The sequence below is a fragment of the Salmo salar genome, chromosome 10, assembly GCF_965601325.2.
Source record: "Salmo salar chromosome 10, fSalSal1, whole genome shotgun sequence".
Classification (NCBI taxonomy): Eukaryota; Metazoa; Chordata; class Actinopteri; order Salmoniformes; family Salmonidae; genus Salmo; species Salmo salar.
In genome coordinates, this window is record NC_138300.1 from 77363809 (window position 1) to 77390532 (window position 26724).

At 47.3% G+C, this 26724-nt stretch overlaps 1 protein-coding gene across 4 annotated transcripts in view; it reads right to left on the minus strand.

The window, feature by feature from the left end:
* The window catches only part of LOC106561048 (MOB kinase activator 2), an 83496-nt gene that overhangs the window by 43115 nt on the left and 13657 nt on the right, over positions 1-26724 (minus strand). The window contains exon 1 of one of the 4 annotated variants that reach the window (XM_014124627.3): positions 5579-5762. The exons of 2 other annotated variants lie outside the window; for them this stretch is intronic. In XM_014124627.3, the coding sequence (XP_013980102.1) occupies positions 5579-5616 (38 nt within the window). In that variant the 5' untranslated portion in view covers positions 5617-5762. Of the gene's footprint in view, positions 1-1711; positions 2094-5578; positions 5763-26724 lie in introns of those variants that run through there. One more of the 4 variants, XM_014124628.3, reaches the window with a different exon arrangement.

Genomic DNA, 26724 nt, shown 5'->3' on the forward strand with positions numbered 1-26724 from the left:
CGTTCACAATGCTACTGTGTGTGTTTTACCTATAGGCACACACACACACTCATGTGTTCGGACACACACGTGGACAGAAACACACACAAAGGGCTGGCTGTTCTTCACACTAGCTAGGAAAAGGGAGGGAGTGTAAACAGTTCTGAATCACACAGAGGGCCTGACGGTCTAATCCGATGCAGCTGTATGTATGTATGTATGTATGTATGTATGTATGTATGTATGTATGTATGTATGTATGTATGTATGTATGTATGTATGCATGTATGTATGCTATGTATGCGTATGTATGTATGCATGTATGTATGCGTATGTGCGATGTATGTATGCATGTATGTATGTATGTATGCATGTATGCATGTATGTATGTATGTATGTATGCATGTATGCATGTATGCATGTATGTATGTATGCATGTATGTATGTGTACACATGTGCGCGCAGCAGTTTGCCCTCATCAAACCCTCTATATAAAGCAGTGGTGCAGCTAAAGCTGGTTAACCCCACAAGCACATACAAAAAGACGGAAAGAGCTCATCTAACTGAGAGCCATCTGTAAAGCATGATGCTAAGTCAACACTCTCTGAACCCTCAAGAGCACGTAGGAGTAGTGTAAAGTTGCTCCGAGATGCTGCTACGAGGTCAGTTGTGCGTTCTCCCCTAAATGGTTCAGGTTACGATGTAGAGAGGCGGCGCTGATCCTAGATCTGTGGCATCCAACGTTTGCTTAATGCCTACTGAACGTGACCCAGGTAACAATGCTATGCTAACTAAGCTAGCTAACGTGACCCGGGTAACCATGCTATGCTAACTAAGCTAGCTAACATGACCCAGGTAACCATGCTATGCTAACTAAACTGGCTAACATGGCCCAGGTAACCATGCTATGCTAACTAAACTGGCTAACATGGCCCAGGTAACCATGCTATGCTAACTAAGCTGGCTAACGTGGCCCAGGTAACCATGCTATGCTAACTAAACTGGCTAACATGGCCCAGGTAACCATGCTATGCTAACTAACGTTACGCTCACTAAGTAAACAACAACTGTTCCCTACCAAAACTAGTTCTGCTGTAACCGTATGAGAAGGTCAAAGTCTTTCTCCCAAACACTGCTCCGCTGCACCAAACAGAAAACAGAGAGGCCATGGGAAGGAACACAGTGTCCAAACAAAAACACAGCAAGGCAAAAGAGTCAGAGCGACGCCGGCAGGGCAGTGGAGGAGAGGATGGGCTGGCTGCATGCCATTCTTCCTCTAAGCCAGCCTTAACCCTGTGCACATGCATCTTAGTCTCTGGCCCAGTGACAATCCTCCTCTAACCAGCCTTGACTCCTAACTAAAAAAGGAGGCTCAAGCACCAGAGGGCTCTGGCGCCGTGCCATTCCTCCGCAAACCAGCCTCAACCGCTACCCTCCTCCCTAGTCTGACTACAGCAAAATCCCTGCTGCCACAGCAGCACTGTCCTCAGAATGTCTCTTCCAAACCACACCGCAGAAACCGAGAGAGGAAGGGGAGGGAGGGTGAAGAGAGAGAGCCGTTTTCAGCCACAGAGGGGGGAAGTACAGGACCAAAATGTAAATAAAATAAAAAAAAGTTACCACACAAGCGGTGAAAAACAAACAACGAGAGAGACATTCAGAAAGAGAGCGAGCAAGTAGCGAGAGAGAGAGACAGAGACACAGAGAGAGAGAGAGTGAAGTAGCTAGCTACCTATAGAAGAAGCAGTCGCAGCAGACAAGAACCCCCATCCAGCTGGCAGCACAGACAGCGGCAGGTCTGTGAGGGTCCCACACAGCTCTCTTCTTCCCTCTCTCCTTCTACAGGTGAAGGGGGGGCTCTGTCCTGCCGCACAGCTCCAGTATAGCCTGTTCTGTCACACACACACGCGTCACGTAACTGGCTGCTCACGAACTGCGTCCACACACACACACACACACACTCTCTCTCTCTCTCTCTCTCTCTCTCTGCGGTCCAATCAGCAAACACACACACACACACACACGCGCCGACGAACGTGCGTTACAGACGACCTATCACAACAACTCAGAGCCCGTTCGAAGTGTGTTCCTCTCGCTCCTTCTCACTAGAGCTACTGCCGCCTGCCTCTTTACTTCTCTCTCCTTCCCTCTCGCTTCCCCCCCTCCCTCTCTCTCTCTCTCTCTCTCTGGCTGGCTGGCTCTCACTTGAAAGGCGGGAAGATTAGGTTGGCAAACAGACTTGCATAAACAAACTGCTGAGTAGGACAGGGCGGACTTTGGAAGGGGGGGGGGGGGATCTATCCTAGCAGCAATCTATACCATCTGTATACACCAAACAAGGTCTAAAACACACTCGCTGGTAGAGAGATGTGTTGGTTATTATTAACACCTCTGTTAGCTGGGCCCATAGCCTGTACTGAAGAGCAGAACCTGCAAACCAAAGCGGACCGCTGCGATAACACACAGAGACGGTATGAGGTGTTGAGAAAGAGCTAAAATAGCAAACATGGATGGGCCAGAAGGACACAGACACACGCGGTTCTCCCGTCATTCTTTCACATGGCTGCGTCAGAGTGGCTAGAGCTCCGGGCACACCCCCCAGGAATGTAGCCAATCGCAGAAGAGCTCGGTGATCGTCAGTGCGGGCATACAAGGTGAAGGACACTCTCCCTCCGGCTCCCCCTTTCCGTTTCTCACTCGCTCATTCGCTCTCTGACTCTTCCTCTCCCTCTCCTCTCCCTCTCTCCATCAAAGCACCATCATCCTGTCCTCTCTGTCCCGACTGCAGTACCCCATTAGGCGAGTGTGAGAAGTGTTTGTGTGTGTGTCTGAGTAATCTACGACTGCAGACAACTCTATGGGACAGACAGATCATTAATATTGACTATGATCACAGCCAGGCTCTGGGCTCCATCCTAGCCACACACACGCACGCACGCACGCACGCACGCACGTCAACTCACTGTCACACTGCACAGCAAACTATATCACAGCAGCACCAAAGAGTCGGTGTATGCATACTGCTAGTGTGTGTGTGCACATGGAAGAGAGTGATTCACCTTCAGAAGGCCCTAACGCATTAGAATTAGCCTGGAATTGTGTTGTGGTTGAGTTACCGTCTCATCAAAAGGCCCGACAACGAGGTGACACTGGACGCTCTTCCTGTCAGACACACGCCACGCGAGGACCGCTTTTCCCCCCTCGTCCCTCTCCCTCGCTTAGATGAAAGATGAGGCGAGGAGCCGCAGTAGCAAACCAAAGCATTTTTACAGCCCATGACATCATATCCCTCCTTCCTCCCTCCCTCCCTCCCTCCCTGGCTGCCTGTCGCCAAGGGCCTCTCCTGCCTCACTTTTAATTACGCCTCCGAGCTGCGCGCACACACACACAAACCCCCCCCCCCCCCCTCACCTGATTGAGCAGGGAGGGAGGGAGTGCAGCGATAACACTTCTCCGCTGTGCCTGCGTGATAGAGTGGGTGTGTGCTCCCTGCACAGCACTCATTAGCTTCCTTTGTGTTTCAGCACCACACAAGTGCCAGGATGCACGTGTATGAGCGAGCGAGCTGCGGAAGGATCTGTGGCTGATAACAAGGCCAGGAGGAAAGCGGTGCCAGAGGGAAAGCGGTGCCAGAGGGAAAGGGAAGGAACCTGCCATTACATCAACACTCACTTTCAGCAAATAGAACTCTGTGTGTGTGGTGTGTGTGTGTGTGTGTGTGTGTGTGTGTGTGTGTAGTCAAAGCACCCAAAACGAAGACAAGGAGCTGGGCATAATAGTTACCAGGGCCGTAATCTCCGTTACCCCAAAATTACAGTCTTGCATAATTGGTCAGGTGCTCAATTAAGGTCAGGGTCCATGCGTGTGAAAAGACGTAACGAGGATCGGAAACGAAGATGAGCTCCACCGTCTCTGCCAAAACGTCCCCTCCCTTTTAGATATTCTAAAGACGCGAACACCTGCGAAATCGTGATTTGTCCCAAAAAGCAGCGGAACTAATGCTGCGTCTCATCTCAAAACACCCCCAGTTGCATCATGACAGATCTACGGTGGCGTTTATGTTTACATAGTCTGTCCACACGAGATCATGAGAGCCAGATGGAAGCGTTCAAATTGCAGGAAGTCTGCTTGGTTTGGAGATGGAGGAAGACACAGCAAGTCCATTCATTAAACTTGTGACTTGGAGATAACCTAATGAAGGAGGGAATGAATCACTGCCCAGGGAGAGGAGAGCGAGAGAGAGATAAAACTCGTGACTGGGATTCTAATGATCTGGACTTGAATAGACCTACTGGGCAGTGGGCAATCATGTCAACTGAAAGTGGGTGAGGAGAACAGACCACGTGACCACACACACACACCAAAGTTGCTAAGTGGTTGAACGGGGGCAGTTGGTACTTAATTCTGGAGGATGGAGAGAGACAAGAGAAAGAGTGAGGGAGGGAGGGAGGGAAAGAGGGAGGGAGGGAGGGAAAGAGGGAGGGAAGAGGGAAAGAGGGAGGGAAAGAGGGAGGGAAAGAGGGAAAGCGGGAGGGAGGGAGGGAGGGAGGGAAAGTAGGAGGGAGGGAAAGAGGGAAAGCGGGAGGGAGGGAGGGAGGGAAAGTAGGAGGGAGGGAAAGAGGGAGGGAAAGTAGGAGGGAGGGAAAGTAGGAGGGAGGGAGGGAGGGAGAGAGGGAGGGTGAGAAAGAGGGAGGGAAAGAGGGAGGGATAGAGGGAGGGAAAGAGGGAGGGATAGAGGGAGGGAAAGAGGGAGGGATAGAGGGAGGGATAGAGGGAGGGAGGGATAGAGGGAGGGAGGGATAGAGGGAGGGAAAGAGGGAGGGAAAGAGGGAAAGAAAGAGGGAAAGAAAGAGGGAAAGAAAGAGGGAAAGAAAGAGGGAAAGAAAGAGGGAAAGCGGGAGGGAGGGAGGGAAAGCGGGAGGGAGGGAGGGAAAGTAGGAGGGAGGGAGGGAAAGCGGGAGGGAGGGAGGGAAAGTGGGAGGGAGGGAGGGAAAGCGGGAGGGAGGGAGGGAAAGTGGGAGGGAGGGAGGGAAAGTGGGAGGGAGGGAGGGAAAGAGATAGAGACTTGCTTAGGTTTCTTCTCAATGGAGAAGAGAAAACATAAGGAAGTGAGACCACCCCGTAAGCCTGATATTCAGGTTTCTACTCAGCTCGACCAGCCCGCCACACAATAAACATCACAATGGCAAAGGTCGGAGACCAGAAAATGAGCCAAAGAATTGGCACCATCAAACCATTATTCGAAAGTCAACCACGTCAAGAGGAAGACTTTCACGAACTCCAAAAACCTGTTAAAACACTTATTTGCCGTGGCATGGCAATTATGCACGTTAATTCGGAAGACATTGTCGTTCTTATAACAATGAGTGAGTTCAGTGAGAAACAGGTTGGTAGTGAGGGGGCAACTACTTCCATCAGTTGCAGCGTGCATATGATAAGCACGTTTTACCTCAACAACAAAAATGCTAATAAGAACCGAAATCACGACACAAGCGATCGATCATACCGACGATATCAAAGACAAACATTATTCAACTGCGTCTTTCACTGATGTGGCGAATATGAAACGTAACCTGAGTAGTGAATGGAAGCCTCTTACCTATTCAATGTATAGGAGCCGTTTCTTTTAAACCTCATGCCGGACGATAGGAATCGGATGAAGAAATCCAGAATTGATAACGTTCAGCTTTCGATGCACCTCGAAAACGTCTGTCTGTCGGCTGCAGACCAGGAACAATAGAAAACTGAGTTCTCGTGTAGACCTCTCTTCTAATCGCTCCCTCCTTCCACAGACAGACCTCCGCGCCCCCCTCCCTCCCTTCGGTTTCCCAGCTTCCGCGGGCAGGGTTTACAAGTCAGGGACGAGGCGATAGGTGGACCCTCGAATGTCAAAACAAATGCTTCGACGCAACAAAAAACGACAGCTTATCATTTAGACCGCTACAAATACACTTCATATATACAGTCATTGCAAATACATCAGCGATGATGTCGTCAAATTGTTTTATCCGAGCAGTGATAAGCAGCGTTCACGCACTAGTCGGAACTAGGAAACTCGGACATTTCAGACTCGCTAACTGTTTGTAGTTATACACGTGCCGTGTTCAACCCGTTAGCAGGTCGGACTTTTCAGAATTTCCCAGTTCCGACTTTACGTGAATGCGGCAATAATGTTTCTTTAGATGTGACGCTGCTGCTCATACATTGTGTCCTCAGAAGCCCCCTGACGTAAATTACAGACACCGTCTCAGACACCTCACTGACTAAAAACAAATAACTTTAAAAAAGGTCCAATGCAGCCGTTTTTATCTCAATATCAAATAATTCTGGGTAACAAATGGGTACATTGATGTGATTGTTTTCAATTAAAATGGTCAAAAAGAAAAAAAATGCTTCTTTAGCAAAGATGAATTTTTCAAGCAAGAACTTGGAGGGGAACACAACATCTGGGAGGGGAACACTGAAAATTAGCTGTTACTGGCAGAGAGCTTTGGAACTCTTTCTTATTACTCTATAAATGCTGCAAAATGTAACTTTTTGGGCCACCTGACCAAACGCATATAGAAATGTGAGTTATAGATCTGTAATTGAAAGCATGTATAAGCGGTGGATCTGATCTATGTGCACAATGTCTATGCTTCCTGTTCTGAAAGCTGCAAATATGTAACTTTTGGGGCAATCTGACCAAATTCACATAGAAATGTGAGTTATAGATCTGTCATTCTAACTGAAAGCAAGCCTAAGAAGCTGTAGATATGTTCTATGTGCGCTATTTCTATTTGCGCTATTTCTATGCTAACCGTTCGTAAGTTTTATTTTTTGCATCTTGTTTTCGGTTTTGTACACCAGCTTCAAACAGCTGAAACAACAATATTTTTGGTTATGTAAAATATATTTCACAGCGGTTTAAACGGTACAATGATTCTCTACACTGTACTATGTTTTGTCACAAACTGATATTGGGCGAACTATTAAAATTTTAGCAACCAGGAAATGGTGGACAGATTTCTACATGGTGCACCTAAATGACCGCATGGTGATGACACCATGGGAGGCTAAAACTCCCTCCCACCAAAGCAGGCAGAAATTTCAGGCGTTCTTTTCAAACGGCTCTTACACCAAAAGTGCTCCATCATTTTCACAATATTATTCCAACCTCAGTGTGGAAACACAGTGAAATCATGTTTTTGACTGCATGGGGCCTTTAAAGCTTCTCAATTGTACTACACTCTATATCTCACATTACACAGATAATTTGCGCACTTCCAACTTCAACCACCGAATACAGATTACTTTGTAAATCAATGCACCCACAAAAACACATCATCCGCTTTCCAGTCATGAAAAAGTATCCATACTGCCGTGGCTGTTTCCCCATCGACGGACACGGAGCGCAAGCATCCCTCTCATGTTTCAAGTGCGTTTCCTATCTCGCAGGCTATATTCTCCTCTTGTACGCTATAGGGAGAGGGCAGAGCACAGACTCCGAGCGAACACTTGTCAGCGCCTGATTGGAGCCAAGAATAGGCTGAGGATCCCGTAATGCCTGCTAAACCCATAGCTCCTCATCAACTGTGTGCGTGTGTAAGATACGCATGTCCCTTTCATGAGCACGGGCGCGTTCAGCAGGACACAACGTTTAGGAACGTTCAGCTAAAAATAGCCTTATGTAGAACAAAAATTACTCTCCGACATGTAGACAGCATATGGATAGAATGTAGAATATCTGAAGAATATGTAGGATAGAATAGTACATGCACAGCAACAGTTAAATACGATAGGAATTGACTAGAATACAATATGTGTGTATAAAAATGGGTAAAACAGTATGTAAACACTATTAAAAAGTGATCAGTGATTCCATGTCTATGTACTAAGGCAGCAGCCACCGGGTGGTAGCCGGCTAGTGACCGTGACTAAAGTTCAAGGCAGGGTACTGGGCGGTGGCCGGCTAGTGGTGACTATCATGTGGGGGGTTTGTATTTAACGCAACTAAAGCCTTGCCATGTCATACATTTGGCATTGGTACAAGTGGGGTTCTAACACAGAGAATATAGGCTATGCTAGATATGTTCCCCAAATCATGTACAATCATTAAAGAAAGAAGGAAAAAGAAAAGGAAAGAAGGAAGGAAAATAAGGAAAGAAGGAAAGGAACCCCAGTGGCTGAATCTACATTTTTTCCCACATAGTTTCAAAGAAATGACGTGGAACTAACGTGGAATAGACATGTGTCCAGAGGGAAGGAAGTATTTGAACTGGTACCTGTTCATTCTGAGAATCTCTCTGAGCTGGATGGAGAGAAGGATGCTAAGAGGGAAGGAAGGATGGAAGAGAGGTTTGGAACAATGTATTGGTGAATGGAAAGATGGAGAGGTGTGCATTAAGACTGAGGTTGATGATGTAATCTTTTTGGCTCTCTGCTGCTCACCACATCTCTCAAAGGCCCTGCCGTTACATGTGTGTAGTGTGTGAGTATTACACTTTGTTTGTGTGTGTGTAAGTAATAAATTGCACCTCATGTGGAGCAGTGTGTACTAGGGACAGTATGTGTAAGAGTGTATGTGTATTACAGTGTGTGTGTGTATTAAAGTGCGTGCGGTATATATATATATATATATATATATATATATAAAATATATATATAAAATATATATATATATATATAAAATATATATATATATATATATATATATATATATATATATATATATATATATATATATATATATATATATAGGGGAGGCAGGTAGCCTAGTGGTTAGCGCGTTGGGCCAGTAACTGAAAGGTTGCAAAATCGAATCCCCGAGCTGACAAGGTAAAAATCTGTCGTTCTGCCCCTGAACAAGGCAGTTAACCTTTTTTGTTCTTAACTGACTTGCCTAGTTAAATAACGGTAAAATGTAAAAGATTACTGTGTGTGTGTATTAAATTGTGTGTGTAAGTAATAAATGGCACCTCCTGTGGAGCAGTGTGTACCAGGGCAAGTCAGTATGTATAAGAGTGTGTGTGTGCGCGCACGTCTCCGTACGGTGTGAGTGTGTGCTCTTTCTCTCCTGCAGACCTCTTAGTGCTGGCTGCAGTGGGTCATTTATTACCATAAGAGCTGGCTGGCACCGACACTGCTGCTCAATCACACACACATTGCAGAGTTACACAATACTGGGACTAGGGGAAGGAGGAACTGCAGACCACAGAAACCATTAGCCAGTCCGTTATTGTGCAACTCTAAAACACAAACCCCTCCCTGCTTCCATCCATCCTCCCATTCCTCCTTTCCTCCAGTCTTTGATGTTGTTCAGGCCTCCCTCCATTCATCTGTCCATCTCTTCAATCATCCTGACGTTCCCCATCCCTCGCTTCATGCCTTCCCTCTTTTGCCATTCATCCCCAGCTTGCGTCATTCATCCTTTTCATCACGGCCGTCTATCCCTCCCTCCTTCCTGCTGTGTGTTTTGGAAGAGCTGCACAGTGTGCTCTTGTGGTTGCATGCTAATGACCCAAGCAGTCAGTTGGTGCCCTCTTCCCCGGTTAACATCTTCGACCGTCGTCATCGTCATTCCCACTACCATCATCCATCCTCATTCCTAGCCAGACACGTCTCTGCTCGCCCCCTGCTTTCTGTTAGTTTGGCCCCCCGAAGTCAGAAGAAAAAGCAGCTCTTTCTCTCCTTCCCTCAGTGACAGTTCCTGGGCTGTGAGGTTTACAAGCAGAAAGACAAGCCAAGACCCAGAGAAGCCTCGAACGCCGCAAGCCCCACCCCCACCCCCCCCCCTCACAGGCTTTCCAGGAATACACAGAGCAGAGCCCAGTCTCACCATGCACACTATGTGCCAGGTATGTTGATCAGCACAGTACTCAGTCTGATAGCCTGGTGGTACTGACTGAAAACACACACACAAATAGCGCAGTAGAGACCAGAACAGGGGTAGCAAACTGAAGGACCTATAGATTCGTATAGGCCCAGTCTGCCGCTCTGCACCTCGACTCACGTTGGTTGAGTCGTTGTCTAGGGGAAAAATATGACAATCTGGGCCCGGGGACAGATTGGACAAGTCTGTCTTTATTGTATTTTCTGCCTCCGACCAGGGTTCACTTTACATATTTGGGCACGTCCCCTAACGGAACCCTAATTCCCTATATAGCGCAGGGCCCATAGGGCTCGGGTCAAAAGTAGTGCACTAAATAGGGAATAGGTTGCCATTTGGGACAAACAAACTGACTCTAAGTGGTGCTGGTTTGTCTGGAGAACCGAAGGTCATATTTGAGGGTCATATTTTCAGAGGGTGCCTGCCCATATCAATACCTTTAGTAACCCTTTTTTGGAAGGGTTCTGATTTGTTATGGTCTATACGGGCATCAGCCTCGGGAAGCCATGTAATTCAAATAGTCTTTAACAACTACGGACTTTTAGGTCAATTTGCATGTTGATTCCCAGTCAGGCACTCAGGAAATTGAACGCAATTCAAATCTATCGGAGGAAAATTCCTTCGAGGGACAATTGAGCAGGTCGCCTGAGGCCCTAGCACTGCAAAACTGATTAAAATAAATCAAAGCCGGTGGTGAGTTGGTTATTTGAATCAGCTGTGTTATGCTATGGCAAAAAAACTAAAGGGGGGGGGGGGGCAGGCCCGAGTTTGGCAAACCCTGGTCTAGACTGCAGCAGGACATGGTAGCGCTGTGCTCTGGCGCCACTCATTGGTTCCAAGCGGTACTGCATCTGTGATGGCTTGTAGGCTATGTTCTGTACTGGAGTTATCATGGGATCAAGGAAAGGACACGAGGAATGGAAATGAGGTTAGGAAAGGAGATGACACAGCAGGGAGGGAGACTGAGTAGAGAAGAGGAGGAGAGCAAAAGCTATTTATGTCTGTTTGTCTGGTATGGCCTGGCTGCTCAGAGAGAGACATGAATACAGACAGACAGAGAAAGGATCTCTATGTATTGACCGGCTGACATGCTGTCTAGTATGCTGCCTGGTATTGCTGGTATGCGCTGGAATTGAAGTCATGTGATGAAGGAAAGGAGACGAGGAAAGGGAACGAGGGGCCATAAGAGAATCTGAATGACGCTGGTATTCTGTCTGATATCACTGGTTTTGATGGCTGGAGTTAAGTCACGTGACACTGGAGAACGCTGAGAGAACCAGTGCACTCTGGGGGAAGGCCCGGGAGCAAAAGACTACGCAACGGCGAGATCAGATTTCGCGCCTGACGGATCTCTCCATTTCCCCCTCCCTCTCTCCTCTCCCTCCAGCCCTTTCCACATCTCTTCTTCCCTCAGTCTCCCGGGTGTTACTACCCCCTAGTGGCAAAGTCAGGGATAATGACAATAATACACCCTTGCAATCAACTTAAATTGGCTACGACCGATCAGCTACTTACCAAAAAAGGCCGTAAAACAGACAGACAGACACCCACTGCATTCAAGACTTTGTGCTATGAAGCACGACTAGAACATACTCCCTTTTGATGAAAGGCTGACTAACGGACCATTAACACAGAACATCTAATGAAAGTCGAAGCTCTCGGCGGTGTACTTTGTGGTAACAAAAAAACTTTTCCCGGAACCTTGTGAGGCATGTGTTAAGACAGCACTAACAACCGCAAAGACACCAAGATCCCAACACACTGAACGGGTAGGACCCAAGTGGCTAGAGAACTCCACAACACAGACGCACGCAAACACACACACAGACAGTCAGACAGACACAGAGAGACAGACAGAAGGATGGCATGTTTTGTGAACACATTATGGTCACGGGATGTGTCGAGACATGACAACGAGGGGTGTGTGTGTGTGTACGTGTTTTGCAGGGCCATGTCCCGCATGATACCCTTCCAGAGACAGGGCATGTCACAAGACGTCTCTAGTGCAGGGATGGGCAACTGGTGGCCTGCCATCCTTTTGTAGGCCCGCAGATACAATGGGGACGGGGGCACCCATCGATTTTGTTAGTCACTCTCACTCAGATATCATATTCAAAACTCCAAACATGTCTCTCCACCCTACGGCAAAATTTGTAGAATAGCAGGAAATTACCTGTGAAACGACAAATCTTTCTCTCTGCCACATGCAAAATTGAGTAGAATTGCAGCAAACTTGCTTTAAAACTGAAACCTTTTCTCTTCGCCCCATGGCAAAATGTGTAGAAGTGCAGGAAATTAACCTAAGTTTCAGTTTAAATTTAAATTACGTTTTTTCTTTCCACTGTCAAGAGGGGGGCAGCTAAAATGTTTTGCTCGCAATAACAATCCACTTAGGGCCCCCAAAAGGCTAGGGCCGGCTCTGACTGAATGCATGGTTACGGCTGTGGGTACGTGGACCCGCAAGCCACTGCGGCACCCCGTGACGAGTTCCGATTTTCTGTGGCCCCCACCGCCATCAAAGTTGCCCATCCCTGAACTAGACCTAACTGAATTCCTATACAACCTGTCAAAGTAGCGAGTGCTATGTTTCCCCTCAGATAACTCCTAATCTGCCTAGCTACAGCACAGGAAGGCAGCCCTCATCGCCAGACCACATCGGTCACTGCATTGACTGCACATGCACGGCCGCTGCTGGACTGGACTCTTAGCTGCCTGTGCTTACGTAACTGTCGGAAGGTCGGCGTGTTTGACGCCGTTTCTGGAGCGGTCTGGGCGCCGTGCGGTCCAGTGACCTCCAATGAGTTCACAGACATATGAAATACAGCTGTTGATTATCTGGCTGGATCAGGGGAGGACAACGTGCTGGAGAGCGCTGCTGGGCATGCAGGCTTTTGCTCCAGCCCTGCTCAAAACATACCGGAACCTACTGATCAAGGTCCTCAACCCTCCGTCTTTCCCCCTGGCCAATGAGACAGAGAGAGATTTCAGCTAGCAGCCTCTGCAGTAGATCTGTTTAATTAGCTGGTATAAAATATTCAGAGTTCATGGCTGACTGTAAAGTTACTACCCTGGTGGGAGTCGAACTTTCAATATCATATTTGTGTGTGTGTGTGTGTGTGTGTGTGTGTGTCTCCTCTAAGTGTATTGAGCTTTGACTAATTTATCTACCTTCTTCCGCTTTAGTTCCACTTCTGTTTCTGAGTGTAACAGTGGAAAGTGGTTAAGCTGTGTTCCCCAGATAGACAGAGGAGTGACAGACCGACAGAGAGAGACGTGTGGTTACGCTGACGCCTGCTGCTTCATGCTGATACCCGCACATGAGAAACACACACAAAAAAAAAATAACATCACTTCCTGTGTTTGTGCGTCTCAGTGTTTTCTCTCCCCCAGTGAGGGTGTAAACTGTGACTCAGTGTTCCTGGTCCCTCCTGTTCCGTACTGTAGCAGAGCAGAGCAGGCCTACAGCACAATGAGGAGGAAGGAGAGCACAATACACTACAGGGTGGATGGAGAGACAGTCTCTCACACACACACACACACAGAGAGGAGAATACAGGATGGTGAGTAACGCTGTTCACGTGCGCACACACAATGCAGTACGTCCTACAGAATATAGGGTGGGGGAACGAGTGAGTGACACTGCCGCGTACACACACACACTTTACAGGTTGATTTGATTCATAACACACACACTATAGCTATGGGGCGATTACACACCAGCAGAAGTGGAAAATATTTTTGGTATCTCAGATTGTTTTGGCAATCCTCAAATAGGAACTTCAGTGGGAGGAAGGACGTTTGGCACATTCAGCAAAATCACCAACAGAGCGAGTTCCCTTTGAATCAATTTCCCACTCACGGTGTTGTTGCACGGTGCTCATAAAATGTTTCAGAACTTAGCAGAGAGCTTGCTCTGGAAATGGATGGCTGTGATTGGTTAATGACCTATAATGCCAATTTCTATTTAGAAAATGGGTCATATCATTGAAAGTACCAGAGAGCCCACTCTGGAAATGTGACGCGTATGAAGATTGTTTGTAACAATGTCTAAAACGAAGCAAAATCAAAAAGGGTCGTTTTGAGATATTCATATTTTCTATGCTGAATAAAATGAATGACTTTTTTTTCTTCTTCGGAATCTACACACACTTGAGGAGACTATAAGGAGTATATTGAGACCAAGATGCTGTCTTTATCATGTATGGTTCACAGATCATAGGGTCTTACAGGAGGCATGTAGAAGTCTAAAAAGGGCCTAAAACGGCCACTTTCATCATCAATTTTATTTTGATTTTTTAAGTTAGTGAGATTTGCTAGAACAGTCCGAGATAAAACTATTTTCCGCTCCAGCAGGTGTGAAATCGCTCTCTGGCTGTGTGAGATGGTAAGTAACCACATTCGCAGGAAATAAACGTCATCTACACTATGGGCCTAAGCATCAGACAGGAAGTAGCCTTGAGTTCAGGCCATGACAGAGAGAGAAGTGAAAGATGGTTTAATCCACCCAATAATCTATCCAGTGACAAACCAATGTTACAGTTAAGACCCTGGATGTTGCTTTGGAGACCTTTGGGCCCTGGCTGGAATTTAAACTAGGGAAAAGACTGCAGTGCCCTATGAGCAAAAGCAGTTGAAAAGATATCGAAAAGACATTGAAAAGACGTATTTTCAATGTATTGTGCTCAATAGACTAGGCCTATGTCTTGCAGGAATTACTCCACTCCAGCACTGAGCTAAAGATGAGCTCACCAAAGAGAGCAGGCCAAACCCCTGACCCAGTGTTCATTTGATTAATTCGAATTGTTGTTTTTCGCGTGACGCTCTAAAATGCCTGTATCGCGAACAAAAAAGAAAAATTGTCACGTTGTGGAAGTGTGTGTGTGTGTCCCTTTATGTATATAGACAGTGTGAAAGAGTGTAAGAGAGAGAGAACTAAAGAGAAAAATAAAATCTTTAGTGTAAGAGAGAGAGAGAACTAAAGAGAAAAATAACATATTTTTACCCTGCCGCGTACACACACACTTTACAGGTTGATTTGATTCATAACACACACACTATAGCTATGGGGCGATTACACACCAGCAGAACTGGAAAATATTTTTGGTATCTCAGATTGTTTTGGCAATCCTCAAATAGGAACTTCAGTGGGAGGAAGGACGTTTGGCACATTCAGCAAAATCACCAACAGAGCGAGTTCCCTTTGAATCAATCGAGGTTTCATTTTTGGGGGGTCTCGTCTCCTTCGCTCCTTCTGTGCAACTTCCCACTCGCACCAAGCCTCTCCCCCTGCCACTCAACAACGAAGACAAAATATCACTTCTGCTCTGACAGCAAGCGTGTTTCAACTCACTATTCATATTTCAGGTTCAGGGCCAACAGAAAAATCGGTGAAATGGACAAAGAAACACATTGGGACATTATTTCTTTACTGTAATAGAAGAAAATGTGGCTTTAAAAAAAATAAAAGCAATACCCAACTCTCAAAATGTAGAAGAGCAGACAGACCCTACAAAAAAAAAAAAAAAGAATTGGCAACTCGTTGTCATTCTGAGAAATCAGCATCTTAACCAGATAGGCCGCTTGATTTCAACGTCTAAAACAAAGTGAACAGGCCGTGTTGTTCAAACAGTTGGAGATATACACCATTCATAACAGTTCGAGTGTTCTACCTTGTTAGAAAGCAAATAAATCCAAGTTGGCTAAACTTCAAATGTAAATATTACCTGTACAGAATAAAAATATTCCAAAACATGCATGCTTTTTGCAATAAGGCACCAAAGTAAAACTACAAAAAATGTGGTAAATAAACATTTTGTCCTGAATGCAAAGCATTATGTTTGGGGCAAATCCAACATCACTGTGTACCACTCTTCATTTTTTCAAGCATGGGGATGGCTGCATCATGTTATGGCCATGCTTGTCATCAGCAAGGACTAGGGAGTTTTTTAGGATAAAGAGAAACAGAATAGAGCTAAGCACAGGCGAAATCCTAGAGGAAAACCTGGTTCACTCTGCTTTCCAACAGACACTGGGAGACAAACTCACCCTGGGTGCAGTTTGAAAGTTACTAATTTCCAAAATCTTGCACTATCCCACAATAGCAGAGCAGCTAGGGTCATGTTATTTATGGCACGCAAAGAAAAACGTAAATGAGCCTTTCAAGATCGTTGGTAAATGTTGAAGAGCTGCTCCTCAGCCCCCTGTGTAAAAGAGACACACACACACACACACACACACACACACACACACACACACACACACACACACACACACACACACACACACACACACACACACACACACACACACACACACACACACACACACACACACACACACACACACACACACACACACACACACACACACGTGTAGTGCCTGTGATATCCCCTAGAGAAAATGTGTGTAAACACTGATACGTCTCTGACTGACGGCTTACACACCAGGGCCCCTCTAATGAAACACACGGTCTGTGTGCTGTTCACATGCACTCACCCTCTTACATATGGCCCTTTAGCTGCTCCCTGGCCCTCTTCTCCCTGGCCTCTTCTCCCTGGCCTCTTCTCCCTGGCCTCTTCTCCCTGGCCTCTTCTCCCTGGCCTCTTCTCCCTGGCCTCTTCTCCCTGGCCTCTTCTCCCTGGCCTCTTCTCCATGGCCTTTCGGTTACTGGCCCAACGCTCTAACCACTAGGCTACACGCCGTGAGATTGAGAGGTGAGATTGAGAGGGTAGTTAATGGTGGACAGGGCTGGTGATAAGAGGCTGGAGGTGAAAGGAGAGAATGTGTCCCTGGGTGATTAATGACGGGGTCCAGTGAGCTATCGGCTCATTAAACGGGGCTAAGTGGTCTGGCCCTCTGGACTCCACTGGGCTCCTAGGAAGACAGATGAAGACGATAACACAAGGAATGGAGAGATGGAGGAGACGCCGTATTCCCCTTCTCTTGTTTACTCTCTTTTTATGTGTGTGTGTGTGACTGTATGTGAGTGTGTGTGTGCGTATTTGTCTCTCTCTCTCTCTCTCTCTCTCTCCAAATGGGTCTGAGACATGGTTCCTACCAGTTAGCCTCTGGTGGCTATGCTAGCTGAACTGTCTGAGAATAACTACAAGCTACAACCATGCAGTGTGTGTGTAATGGGAATTTCCCAGGGGAACCAAAAGGAGAGCAGTCGTTGATAAAAATCTATCCGGTTTATTACGAGTTCAACAGGGACATACAGTGCCTTCGGAAAGTATTCATACCCCCTTGACTCCGGAACATTCAATGTCACCTTGGTAAGCAACTCCAGTGAATATTTGACCATGTGTTTTAGGTTATTGTCCTGCTGAAAGGTGAATTTCTCTCCCAGTGTCTGTTGGGAAGCAGACTGAACCAGGTTTTCCTCTAGGATTTTGCCTGTGCTTAGCTCTATTCCGTTTCTCTTTATCCTAAAAAAAAACTCCCTAGTCCTTGCCGATGACAAGCATGCCCATAACATGATGCAGCCACCACCATGCTTGACAATATGAAGAGTGGTACTCAGTGATGTGTAGTCTATTTCAGAAGAACAGAATAGCATACTCTTAGTTGTCCTTATGTTAGTGGCTATTCTGTGTTGACCCGTTAACAAAGCAATAGGTATTCCTATATGCTTAATTTAGAGTTATTCATGTAACCTTAGTTGTTCTACAAACGTTGGGCTATATGTTTTGATTTTTAATACATTGTAAGGCTGCATGATGCGACTAATGATGATTTGAAAAAAAAGTTGCTTGAAAGGCATAAGCTCTGCTTAGTTTTTTGCGCAGGCTATACACACTACATCAGTCTCTCATTCACAATTTGACAATCACTTGATAATGCCTAAAGTTCCACAGCGGCATCCCCTTTGTGTGGCCGTAATGCACCCTAAAAAAATGAATTCCTTCTGCGGCCACTGGCCGTTGTGCCTTTCTCCCAGAGTGCTGCTCCATCACCTGACCGGGTCTTTCTCACAGGCTACAAGTGAAGACTGATACACCGGGGACGCAACTGCCTGTGTCCTTATCCAATTCCAAGGTGCATATTGAAGATATTGTAAGAACTGTCCACATTTACGGTTCGTCAGCCAACAAGATGAGTAAGCCTAACGAACAGCAAAAGCACTAGCCTATGTCAATCTACTATCCCCCATAGTACAAAAGTCTACTTATTCTATGCAAGAAATTAAATATTCAAAACATAGTCTGGGACAGTTGCGGGATGTGATAGAGCCCAAATGTATACAACTAGCGTCCCAAAAATGTTTTTACGCAATGTGGCTGACGCAACAGATCAGAACGTTTAGCTTAAAATGTTGATAAACTATTAGGCTATTTCTTCACATTGTAAGAGCAGCAATGCGCACATGGTAGTACGATATAAGCGTGAATGTTCCATTAGCGGGAAAACCATATGGGCTGGGCTACATCAGGTGTGCGACTATGACTCACAAGTGATAATATATAATTCACAAGTGATACGCTAATCTTGTCACCCATCAGACTATTCTTGATTTAATCTTGTCTTTACATATACTACATAATGTGCGAATTTTGTTTTGATTTAGAATGGAACTCTATCATGCAAATGTCTCAAAACAGGGACAGCGGGAAAAAAGTACATGTCATCTATGCACTTAAATAAATATAAGCAATGTGCTTAATATTAGGAAAGTTGAGAAATAAATATAGTCGGCCTCACCTATAGAAAGCTGATGGGATCCTCCTCTTTTTAATAGAGGCCATCACTCTGTTCTCTCACACAATTACATAGCCTATAGAAATGTTGCGCAACATGAGCTCATGGGCTCTCATGCAGTGTTTGATTCTATTTTTTTATTACGTTTGCAATGATGTCAGAGTGATTAGAGGGACAATAGAGTGCAGAGTACCAGGCAGTTAGCAAGTTTGGTAGGCTACTAATGACCATCAGCATCAGAGCTTGGAGAAGCCTAATTACCGTGACTAAACGGTCACATGGAATTTGACTGCCTTCATCACTCGTGACCGCCGGTGTGGCGGTAATATGGTCACCAGCAACAACCCTACCCTCACCACCTCCTCCACCACTCTTATGTTCTCTGGTCTCATATGGAGTAATGTGACAGTGGGGTCTGTGTCTGGGGCATAGACAGACGTGGGAATCAGACACACATTATATTGACATCTCTGGAATGCCATGGTCCCGTCTCCAGAACAACATCACAGTCAGTGTGTGTGTGTGTGTGTGTGGGCGCATGGACATATTGCACCCACTTGTCTAATCAAGTTACAGGAATAAAAACGAGAGGAACAAAGGAAGGCAAAGAGAGACACCGACACACACACACACACACACACACACACACACACACACACACACACACACACACACACACACACACACACACACACGACACTTCCCGTCAAGTTCAAAACAGGCAGCCAGGATGGGCCGGTCACACACACCCATGCCGACGTCGCCATCCGTTTCCTGTCCACCGCAGCTATACAGGAAGTCCACTGGACAGCTGAGCTAAAGCTCCTCCCTCTAATCCTGTAAAAAATCTTTATATCACTCTGCTTTGTCTTTCTTGTCCCGGACCTCCATCAACCTTTTTACCATCTCCACCACTGACTTACAACTGTCTGTCTCGTCTCCTTTCCTTCCCAGTCTTCATTCTTCGGTCTTGTCTTCTCCACAGTACTCTCTCAGCATGTGGTGGACACAGGCCCTGTAATCCTATTTAGAGAGGGAGAGTCCACAGGGTGGGGCTGGACACACCAGAGAAACCAGTGCTTTAGAAGAGTCTGCCTGTCTGATGCAACACACCATGCTTTAATCCAATTACAGCGGAAAACAGCCTAAACCCACAGGCCTCAACCACCAAGGACAAACCCTGGGTTTTTCACTGAAGCCATGACTGTCTCCATCCTGTCATGTCTCCCCAGTCATGTCTCTCTCTCCCACCCTCCCCCGTCATGTCTCTCTCTCCCCCTCTCTCTCCCCCTCCATGTCTCTCTCTCTCTCCCCCTCCATGTCTCTCTCTCTCTCTCTCTCCCTCCCTCCATGTCTCTCTCTCTCTCTCTCCCTCCCTCCATGTCTCTCTCTCTCTCTCTCCCTCCCTCCATGTCTCTCTCTCTCTCCCTCCCTCCATGTCTCTCCCTCTCTCCCTCCCTCCATATCTCCCTCTCTCTCCCTCCCTCCATATCTCCCTCTCTCCCTCCCTCCATGTCTCCCTCTCTCCCTCCCTCCATGTCTCTCTCTCTCCCTCCCTCCATGTCTCTCTCTCTCCCTCCCTCCATGTCTCTCTCTCTCCCTCCCTCCATCTCCCTCTCTCCCTCCCTCCATGTCTCCCTCTCTCCCTCCCTCCATGTCTCTCTCTCTCTCCCTCCCTCCATGTCTCTCTCTCTCTCCCTCCCTCCATGTCTCTCTCTCTCCCCCTCCATGTCTCTCTCTCTCTCCCCCTCCATGTCTCTCTCTCTCCCTCCCTCCCTCCCTCCATGTCTCTCTCTCTCTCTCCCTCCCTCCCTCCATGTCTCTCTCTCTCTCCCTCCATGTCTCTCTCTCTCCCTCCATGTCTCTCTCTCTCCCTCCATGTCTCTCTCTCTCCCTCCATGTCTCTCTCTCTCCCTCCCCCGCTCCATGTCTCTCGCTCTCCCCCGCTCCATGTCTCTCGCTCTCTCTCCCCCTCCATGTCTCTCTCTCTCTCCCTCCCCCTCCATGTCTCTCTCTCTCTCCCTCCCCCTCCATGTCTCTCTCTCTCCCTCCCCCTCCATGTCTCTCTCTCTCTCCCTCCCCCTCCATGTCTCTCTCTCTCTCCCTCCCCCTCCATGTCTCTCTCTCTCTCCCTCCCCCTCCATGTCTCTCTCTCCCTCCCCCTCCATGTCTCTCTCTCTCCCTCCCCCTCCATGTCTCTCTCTCCCTCCCTCCATGTCTCTCTCTCCCCCTCCCTCCATGTCTCTCTCTCCCCCTCCCTCCATGTCTCTCTCTCCCCCTCCCTCCATGTCTCTCTCTCTCTCCCTCCCTCCATGTCTCTCTCTCTCCCTCCCTCCATGTCTCTCTCTCTCCCCTCCCTCCATGTCTCTCTCTCTCCCCCTCCCTCTCTCTCCCCCTCCCTCCATGTCTCTCTCCCCCTCCCTCCATGTCTCCCTCTCTCCATGTCTCTCTCTCTCTCCCTCCATGTCTCTCTCTCTCCCCCCTCCATGTCTCTCTCTCTCCCCCTCCATGTCCATGTCTCTCTCTCTCCCCCTCCCTCCATGTCTCTCTCTCTCCCCCTCCCTCCATGTCTCTCTCTCTCCCCCTCCATCCATGTCTCTCTCTCTCCCCCTCCCTCCATGTCTCTCTCTCTCCCCCTCCCTCCATGTCTCTCTCTCTCCCCCTCCCTCCATGTCTCTCTCTCTCCCCCTCCCTCCATGTCTCTCTCTCTCCCTCCATGTCTCTCTCTCTCCCTCCCTCCATGTCTCTCTCTCTCCCTCCCTCCATGTCTCTCTCTCTCCCCTCCCTCCATGTCTCTCTCTCTCCCCTCCCTCCATGTCTCCCTCTCTCCCCTCCCTCCATGTCTCTCTCTCTCCCCCCATGTCTCTCTCTCTCTCCGTCTCTCTCTCTCTCTCCATGTCTCTCTCTCTCCATGTCTCTCTCTCTCTCCCTCTCCCTCCCTCCCTCCCTCCATGTCTCTCTCTCTCCCTGTGACTAAGCTAAACTCTTTACGGCAGGACAAAAATAGATCACGTCCGGCCACACACAGTCACCACTGCTCATGATCCTTATGGCAAACCTGATGGGACAAAAATAACTGTCACACAAAGAGATAGTCACACCCAACGCAGGAGCCCTGGGCTGATCTGCCTGCATCAGTGAGCCTATTCCCCAGAAACAGCCTCGCTCAGTCACAAGGGGAGAACACTCACACCTTGCGCACACACACACGCCATGCAATCCCCAATAGCAAGGGACAGGATGTAGGTCCTGTGTGTGTGCGTGTGTTCGATATAATATAGAGCAAGTTGGGGGGCTAAGAGAGGTCTGTGGGACGCTGAGAAGGACTGTTATGACATAGGCAGGCGGGGTGTGTGGGAGTCACATGGCTCTGGTCCTTCCGGCTGTCCCAAACTGCAGGGCGCAGAGTCACAACAGCAGTCTAGCTGACATGTGTGCACACACACACACACGCCATTCCGTGACAACGCTGACTCACTGCTGAAGCATGATGGGATGCGTCTCCCTGCAGCCTGTACAGCAGGATAATCAACTAGATTCAGCCGCGGGACCATGTTTTCTGGAGCGGACGGCCAGAACGCAATTACTAATCATTTGTAGACTGCAAATTGACTGCAAGAAGCACAAATATATATAATATTTGACTAAAACAATAATTTCAAACCTTGCTTACATTTGTATATATACGATCACATTCAGAGTGTACAAAACATTAGGAACGCCTTCCTAATATTGAGTTGCACCCCCCCCCCTTTTGTCCTCAGGACAGCCTCAATTCGGCGGGGCACGGAGTCCACAAGGTGTCGAAAGCGTTCCATAGGGATGCTGGCCCATGTTGACTCCGATGCTTCCCACAGTTGTGTCAAGTTGGCTGGATGTCCTCTGGGTGGACCATTCTTGATACACACAGGAGTGTGTGCCTACTGTTGAGTGTGACAAACCCTGCATGGCACCCTCTGAATGGCGCACACACACAATCCATGTCTCAACTGTCTCAAGGCTTAAAATAAAATCCTTCTTTAACCTGTCTCCTCCCCTTCATCTACACTGATTGAAGTGGATTTAACAAGTGACATCAATAAGGGATCATAGCTTTCCCCTGGATTCACCTCGTCAGTCTGTGTCATGGAAAGAAAATGTTTGTACAGTGTGTGTGTGTGTGTGTGTGTGTACATTGTGTGTGTGTGTGTGTGTGTGTGTGTGTGTGTGTGTGTGTGTGTGTACATTGTGTGCGCAACATATATTTGAGCTGTTCCCCTGTCAGCTAGCAGACCTGTCAGGATGCTAGCTTCCTTATGGAAAAATAACCCAGGACCATTGGCTCTTAGGCCAATATAGGACCTGTTGTGACCCATCAGCACCCAGCAACAGTGTTTGGCAACTGGAAGTCTGATTAGTCGTGATTTTCTTCCCAATCCCTCACCTTCCTCTCTCTCCCTCTCTATCCCTCAATTGGCTCTGCCAGTTATGGTCTGGCCGTTCACAGCGTTACAAAACAGTTAACATTGTCAAAGTAAGGTCGCTCCTCACTCCTGCCAAGTAAAACACAGAGAGAGAACAGACACACACACAAACACACACAGTCCAAAGACAGTCTAGGCGTCGACCACTGAGTTTCCCACAGATCCACCTTGCCCTGATTGGCAATATGCCTATGCTTACCTAGTCCTCGCAGTTCAACACAGTTGCCTAGGGGATGATTTGGGAACTGGGCCCAACTTTCTCAAAGTTCAGGTTGTCATAAGTCCGGTATCTGTCAGTCATGGCTGAGTGGGCGGGTCTGCCTTAGGATTAGGTTGAGCAGGCAGGGACTTGTTCTAGCCTAGTGGTGTTGGGTTGCATCGCACTCAGCATGTGCTGCCCTTAGGCCTTTTAAAGTATAACACCCCACCATCAGGTCAAACTACACTCACCGCAAAAGGGCTTCAAAATACACACACAGCAAACAGGACTGAAGAACACAAGTAAAACACTGACACAGAGGGAGTTGCAGTATAAGCGAACCAATAGCCCATAGTACCAGAACACACACACACACTTATGCATTTTCCGTAAAAGCTAAGAGAGCAAAGTCATTCTGGTATCACTTTCATCGCTTGGCCTCACCCTGTCTGAGCGGGAAAGGGAAAGAGAGAGGGAATGGTCTCAAGACCACAGAGAGTGTAGAGTGTGTGTGTGTGTGTGTGTGTGTGTGTGTGTGTGTGTGTGTGTGTGTGTGTCTCTCTCCCCTTGGCTAATTTACCTCAGAGAAGGGCCCAATAGAATCTTATGGTTTTCTATGCAGCTACACATCAGACACAGCATCTAGGCCTGGGGTCACAGGGGTCAACCCTTTATTCATATTCCTTCTTCGGTTCCTGCTTCAACAAACACACTTCTGTGTAAAATGACTGAACTGTGTTAACGGAGGGCAGCTAGCTGTAGTTAGCTTAACCCAACGACTCCCACTGTTGTGCCCCCACGTGATTTAGGACTTCTAACTTCTTTTAAAACATTGCGTGTTTGAGCTACAGACTCCTGGGTTGTACCGTTGGATTCGTCTATTTCATTTGCAAACCATTAGTCCGGGGGCTGAGTTAGAGCGGTGTTAGAGGGCGAATCCTGAAGGGGCCCAGAGGCCGGGTCTTTTTGACAGAAACGTTGGCAGAGTCCGAACGGTTTGAGCTAGAAACTATTAAAAGCCGTCTGTGAAAAGCTGAGGCTCCCAATAACACGCACGTGTAACGCGTTTCGCTTTATGGCGTCACTAGCTATGCAAGAGTCATTAGAATGTACGGGGTTCTTCTACACATCATAGGGAATCCCAGGGCATAGCGTCTAAAATAATAAGCTCACCTAGCTGTCGTCACAAACTCCAAACAGTTGTCACCGACCAGCTGGATATTAATTTCCCACTGAGCAAACCATTTCTGTACTTACAGCGTGCAGATCAATTCATTTTTAAGCAAGTGTTTTTTTGTTGCTTTGAAGGAAAGGCTGCCCATCAGCCTCTGCTGTGGCATGCAGACTGGCCTGTTCTTTTCGTGCCATCACTGGTGTCAGATGCCCTTAAGTAATGCCTCGCTCATGAGGAAAAATACATCGTCTCAATGTCCCAAAACGACAACAGGACTAATGAATAACCATGTTGTCTGCAGCAGAAGGGGCAACTAGGGGCTAGCTAGCATAGAATGATATGCTATTTAATGAAGTGGCTGCACATGAGGGGGAGAGGAGAGCTGGCAGAGAAGGGCATGCGTGCCCATTTCCAGTCTTCCCAAATGAGACCATTCCCCTCTTCTTCTCCTCCCCTGTTAACCCCAGCTATGCTAGCTAGCCCCTAGTTGCCCCTGGCTAACCCAGCTATGCTAGCTAGCCCCTAGTTGCCCCTGGCTAACCCCAGCTATGATAGCTAACCCCAGCTATGCTAGCTAACCCATAGTTGCCCCTGGCTAACCCCAGCTATGTTACCTAACCCCTAGTTGCCTCAGGCTAACCGCAGCTACGCTAGCTAGCCTCGAGTTGCTATGCGGACATGTTAGTGCCTGTTCGCCTTGGCTTGACATGGTTGGGTTGGCCTGTTTGGCCCGGTGTTCTCTGTCCTCTGCTCAGCAAGCCCGAGAAGCCCAGCATCAACAGAAGCCAAGCACGCACATGTCTCCACACATCAGTGTTCTAACAGAGAAAGAGGGAGAGAGAGAGAAAGCAAGAGCGGAGGGAGAGAGGGGAGAACAAGCGCGATGAATAAAGAGGGTGACTGAGGGCCGTTTCGGGATAAACATGCGTCTGTTCTGAGCAGCCCTTAGAGCAGTTTCCCTAAATGAACCAAACACTACAGACCAGGCCGGGCCTTCCCCCTGGACACTCACCAACTACACGCATAGCATTTCCCCAGAGATTCCACAGACAACGTTGAAGTTGCGGGGCAAGAGGGAGCTGCCTCGTTCAAATAGAGAGCATTCTACTGAGAGCACGAACGGTCCATGTAGATCAAGTCAACAGTAGCGCTCCCTCTTAGACACGCACAGACCTGTGTGTGTGTGTGTGTACACGTTTGTGTTCCTGTGCGTGTTGAAGGTTATAAATGCTCCTTTCTTGACAGGTCTTACGGTAAGCTGTGTGTTCTAGAGCCTCAGATCAATTCTAATATCCCCATAACTGACTTAAGACAGGGGTTTCCCAAAGTGGGGTCCACGGCCAGATTATAAATGAATATGACTAGTAACCGAGTTTGGACAAGAGATCTGTGGAATAAGTTGAGGGTGCAATGCACTGTAATATTATCAATCCTTGATGTTTTTAACTCTTAGAGATGCACAACATTGGCCTGTGAGGCTCACAGGGATATTGGTATACACAGTACGCCCACAATAATACATTTCTTCTTGTATTGCCCAAAAATGTTGTTTTTGAACATAGATGCACTGTAATTATTCACACCCGAGTGAACTCCCCAGTCCTTTTAAGCATACCCATAGCATGATGCAGTCACCACTATGTTTGAAAATATGGCAAGTCCCATTGTACTCAGGAATGTATCGGATTTGCCCTAAAAACATAACACTTTGTATTCAGGACAAAAATTGCTTTGCCACATTTTTTTGGAAGTATTACTTTAGTGCCAGGATGCATGTTTTGGAATAAAAATGATTCTGTAAAGGCTTCCTTCTTTTCACTCTGTCATTTAGGTTAGTATTGTGGAGTAACTACAATGTGTATCCATCCTCAGTTTTGTCCCATCACAGCCATTAAACTCTGCAACTGTTTAAACATCACCATTGGTTTCATGGTGAAATCCCTGGGCGGTTTCGTTCCTCTCTGGCAAATTAGTTAGGAAGGACACCTGTATCCTTGTAGTGATTGGGTGTATTGATACACCATCCAAAGTGTAATTAATAACTTCACCATGCTCAAAGGGATATTGAAATGTCTGCTTCTTTTTGTTGTTGCTCTTCTTCGCAAGGCATTGGAAAACCTCCCTGGACTGTGGTTGAATCTGTGTTTGAAATTCACTGCTCAACTGAAGGACCCTACAGATAATTGCATGTGTGGGGTAGTCATTAAAACAATTGCGTTAAACACTATTATTCCACACAGAGTGAGTCCATGCAACTTAAGTGCCTTGATAAGCTAAGTATTACTCCTGAACTTACTTAGGCTTGCCATAACAAAGGGGTTCAATAGTTATTGACTCAAGACAT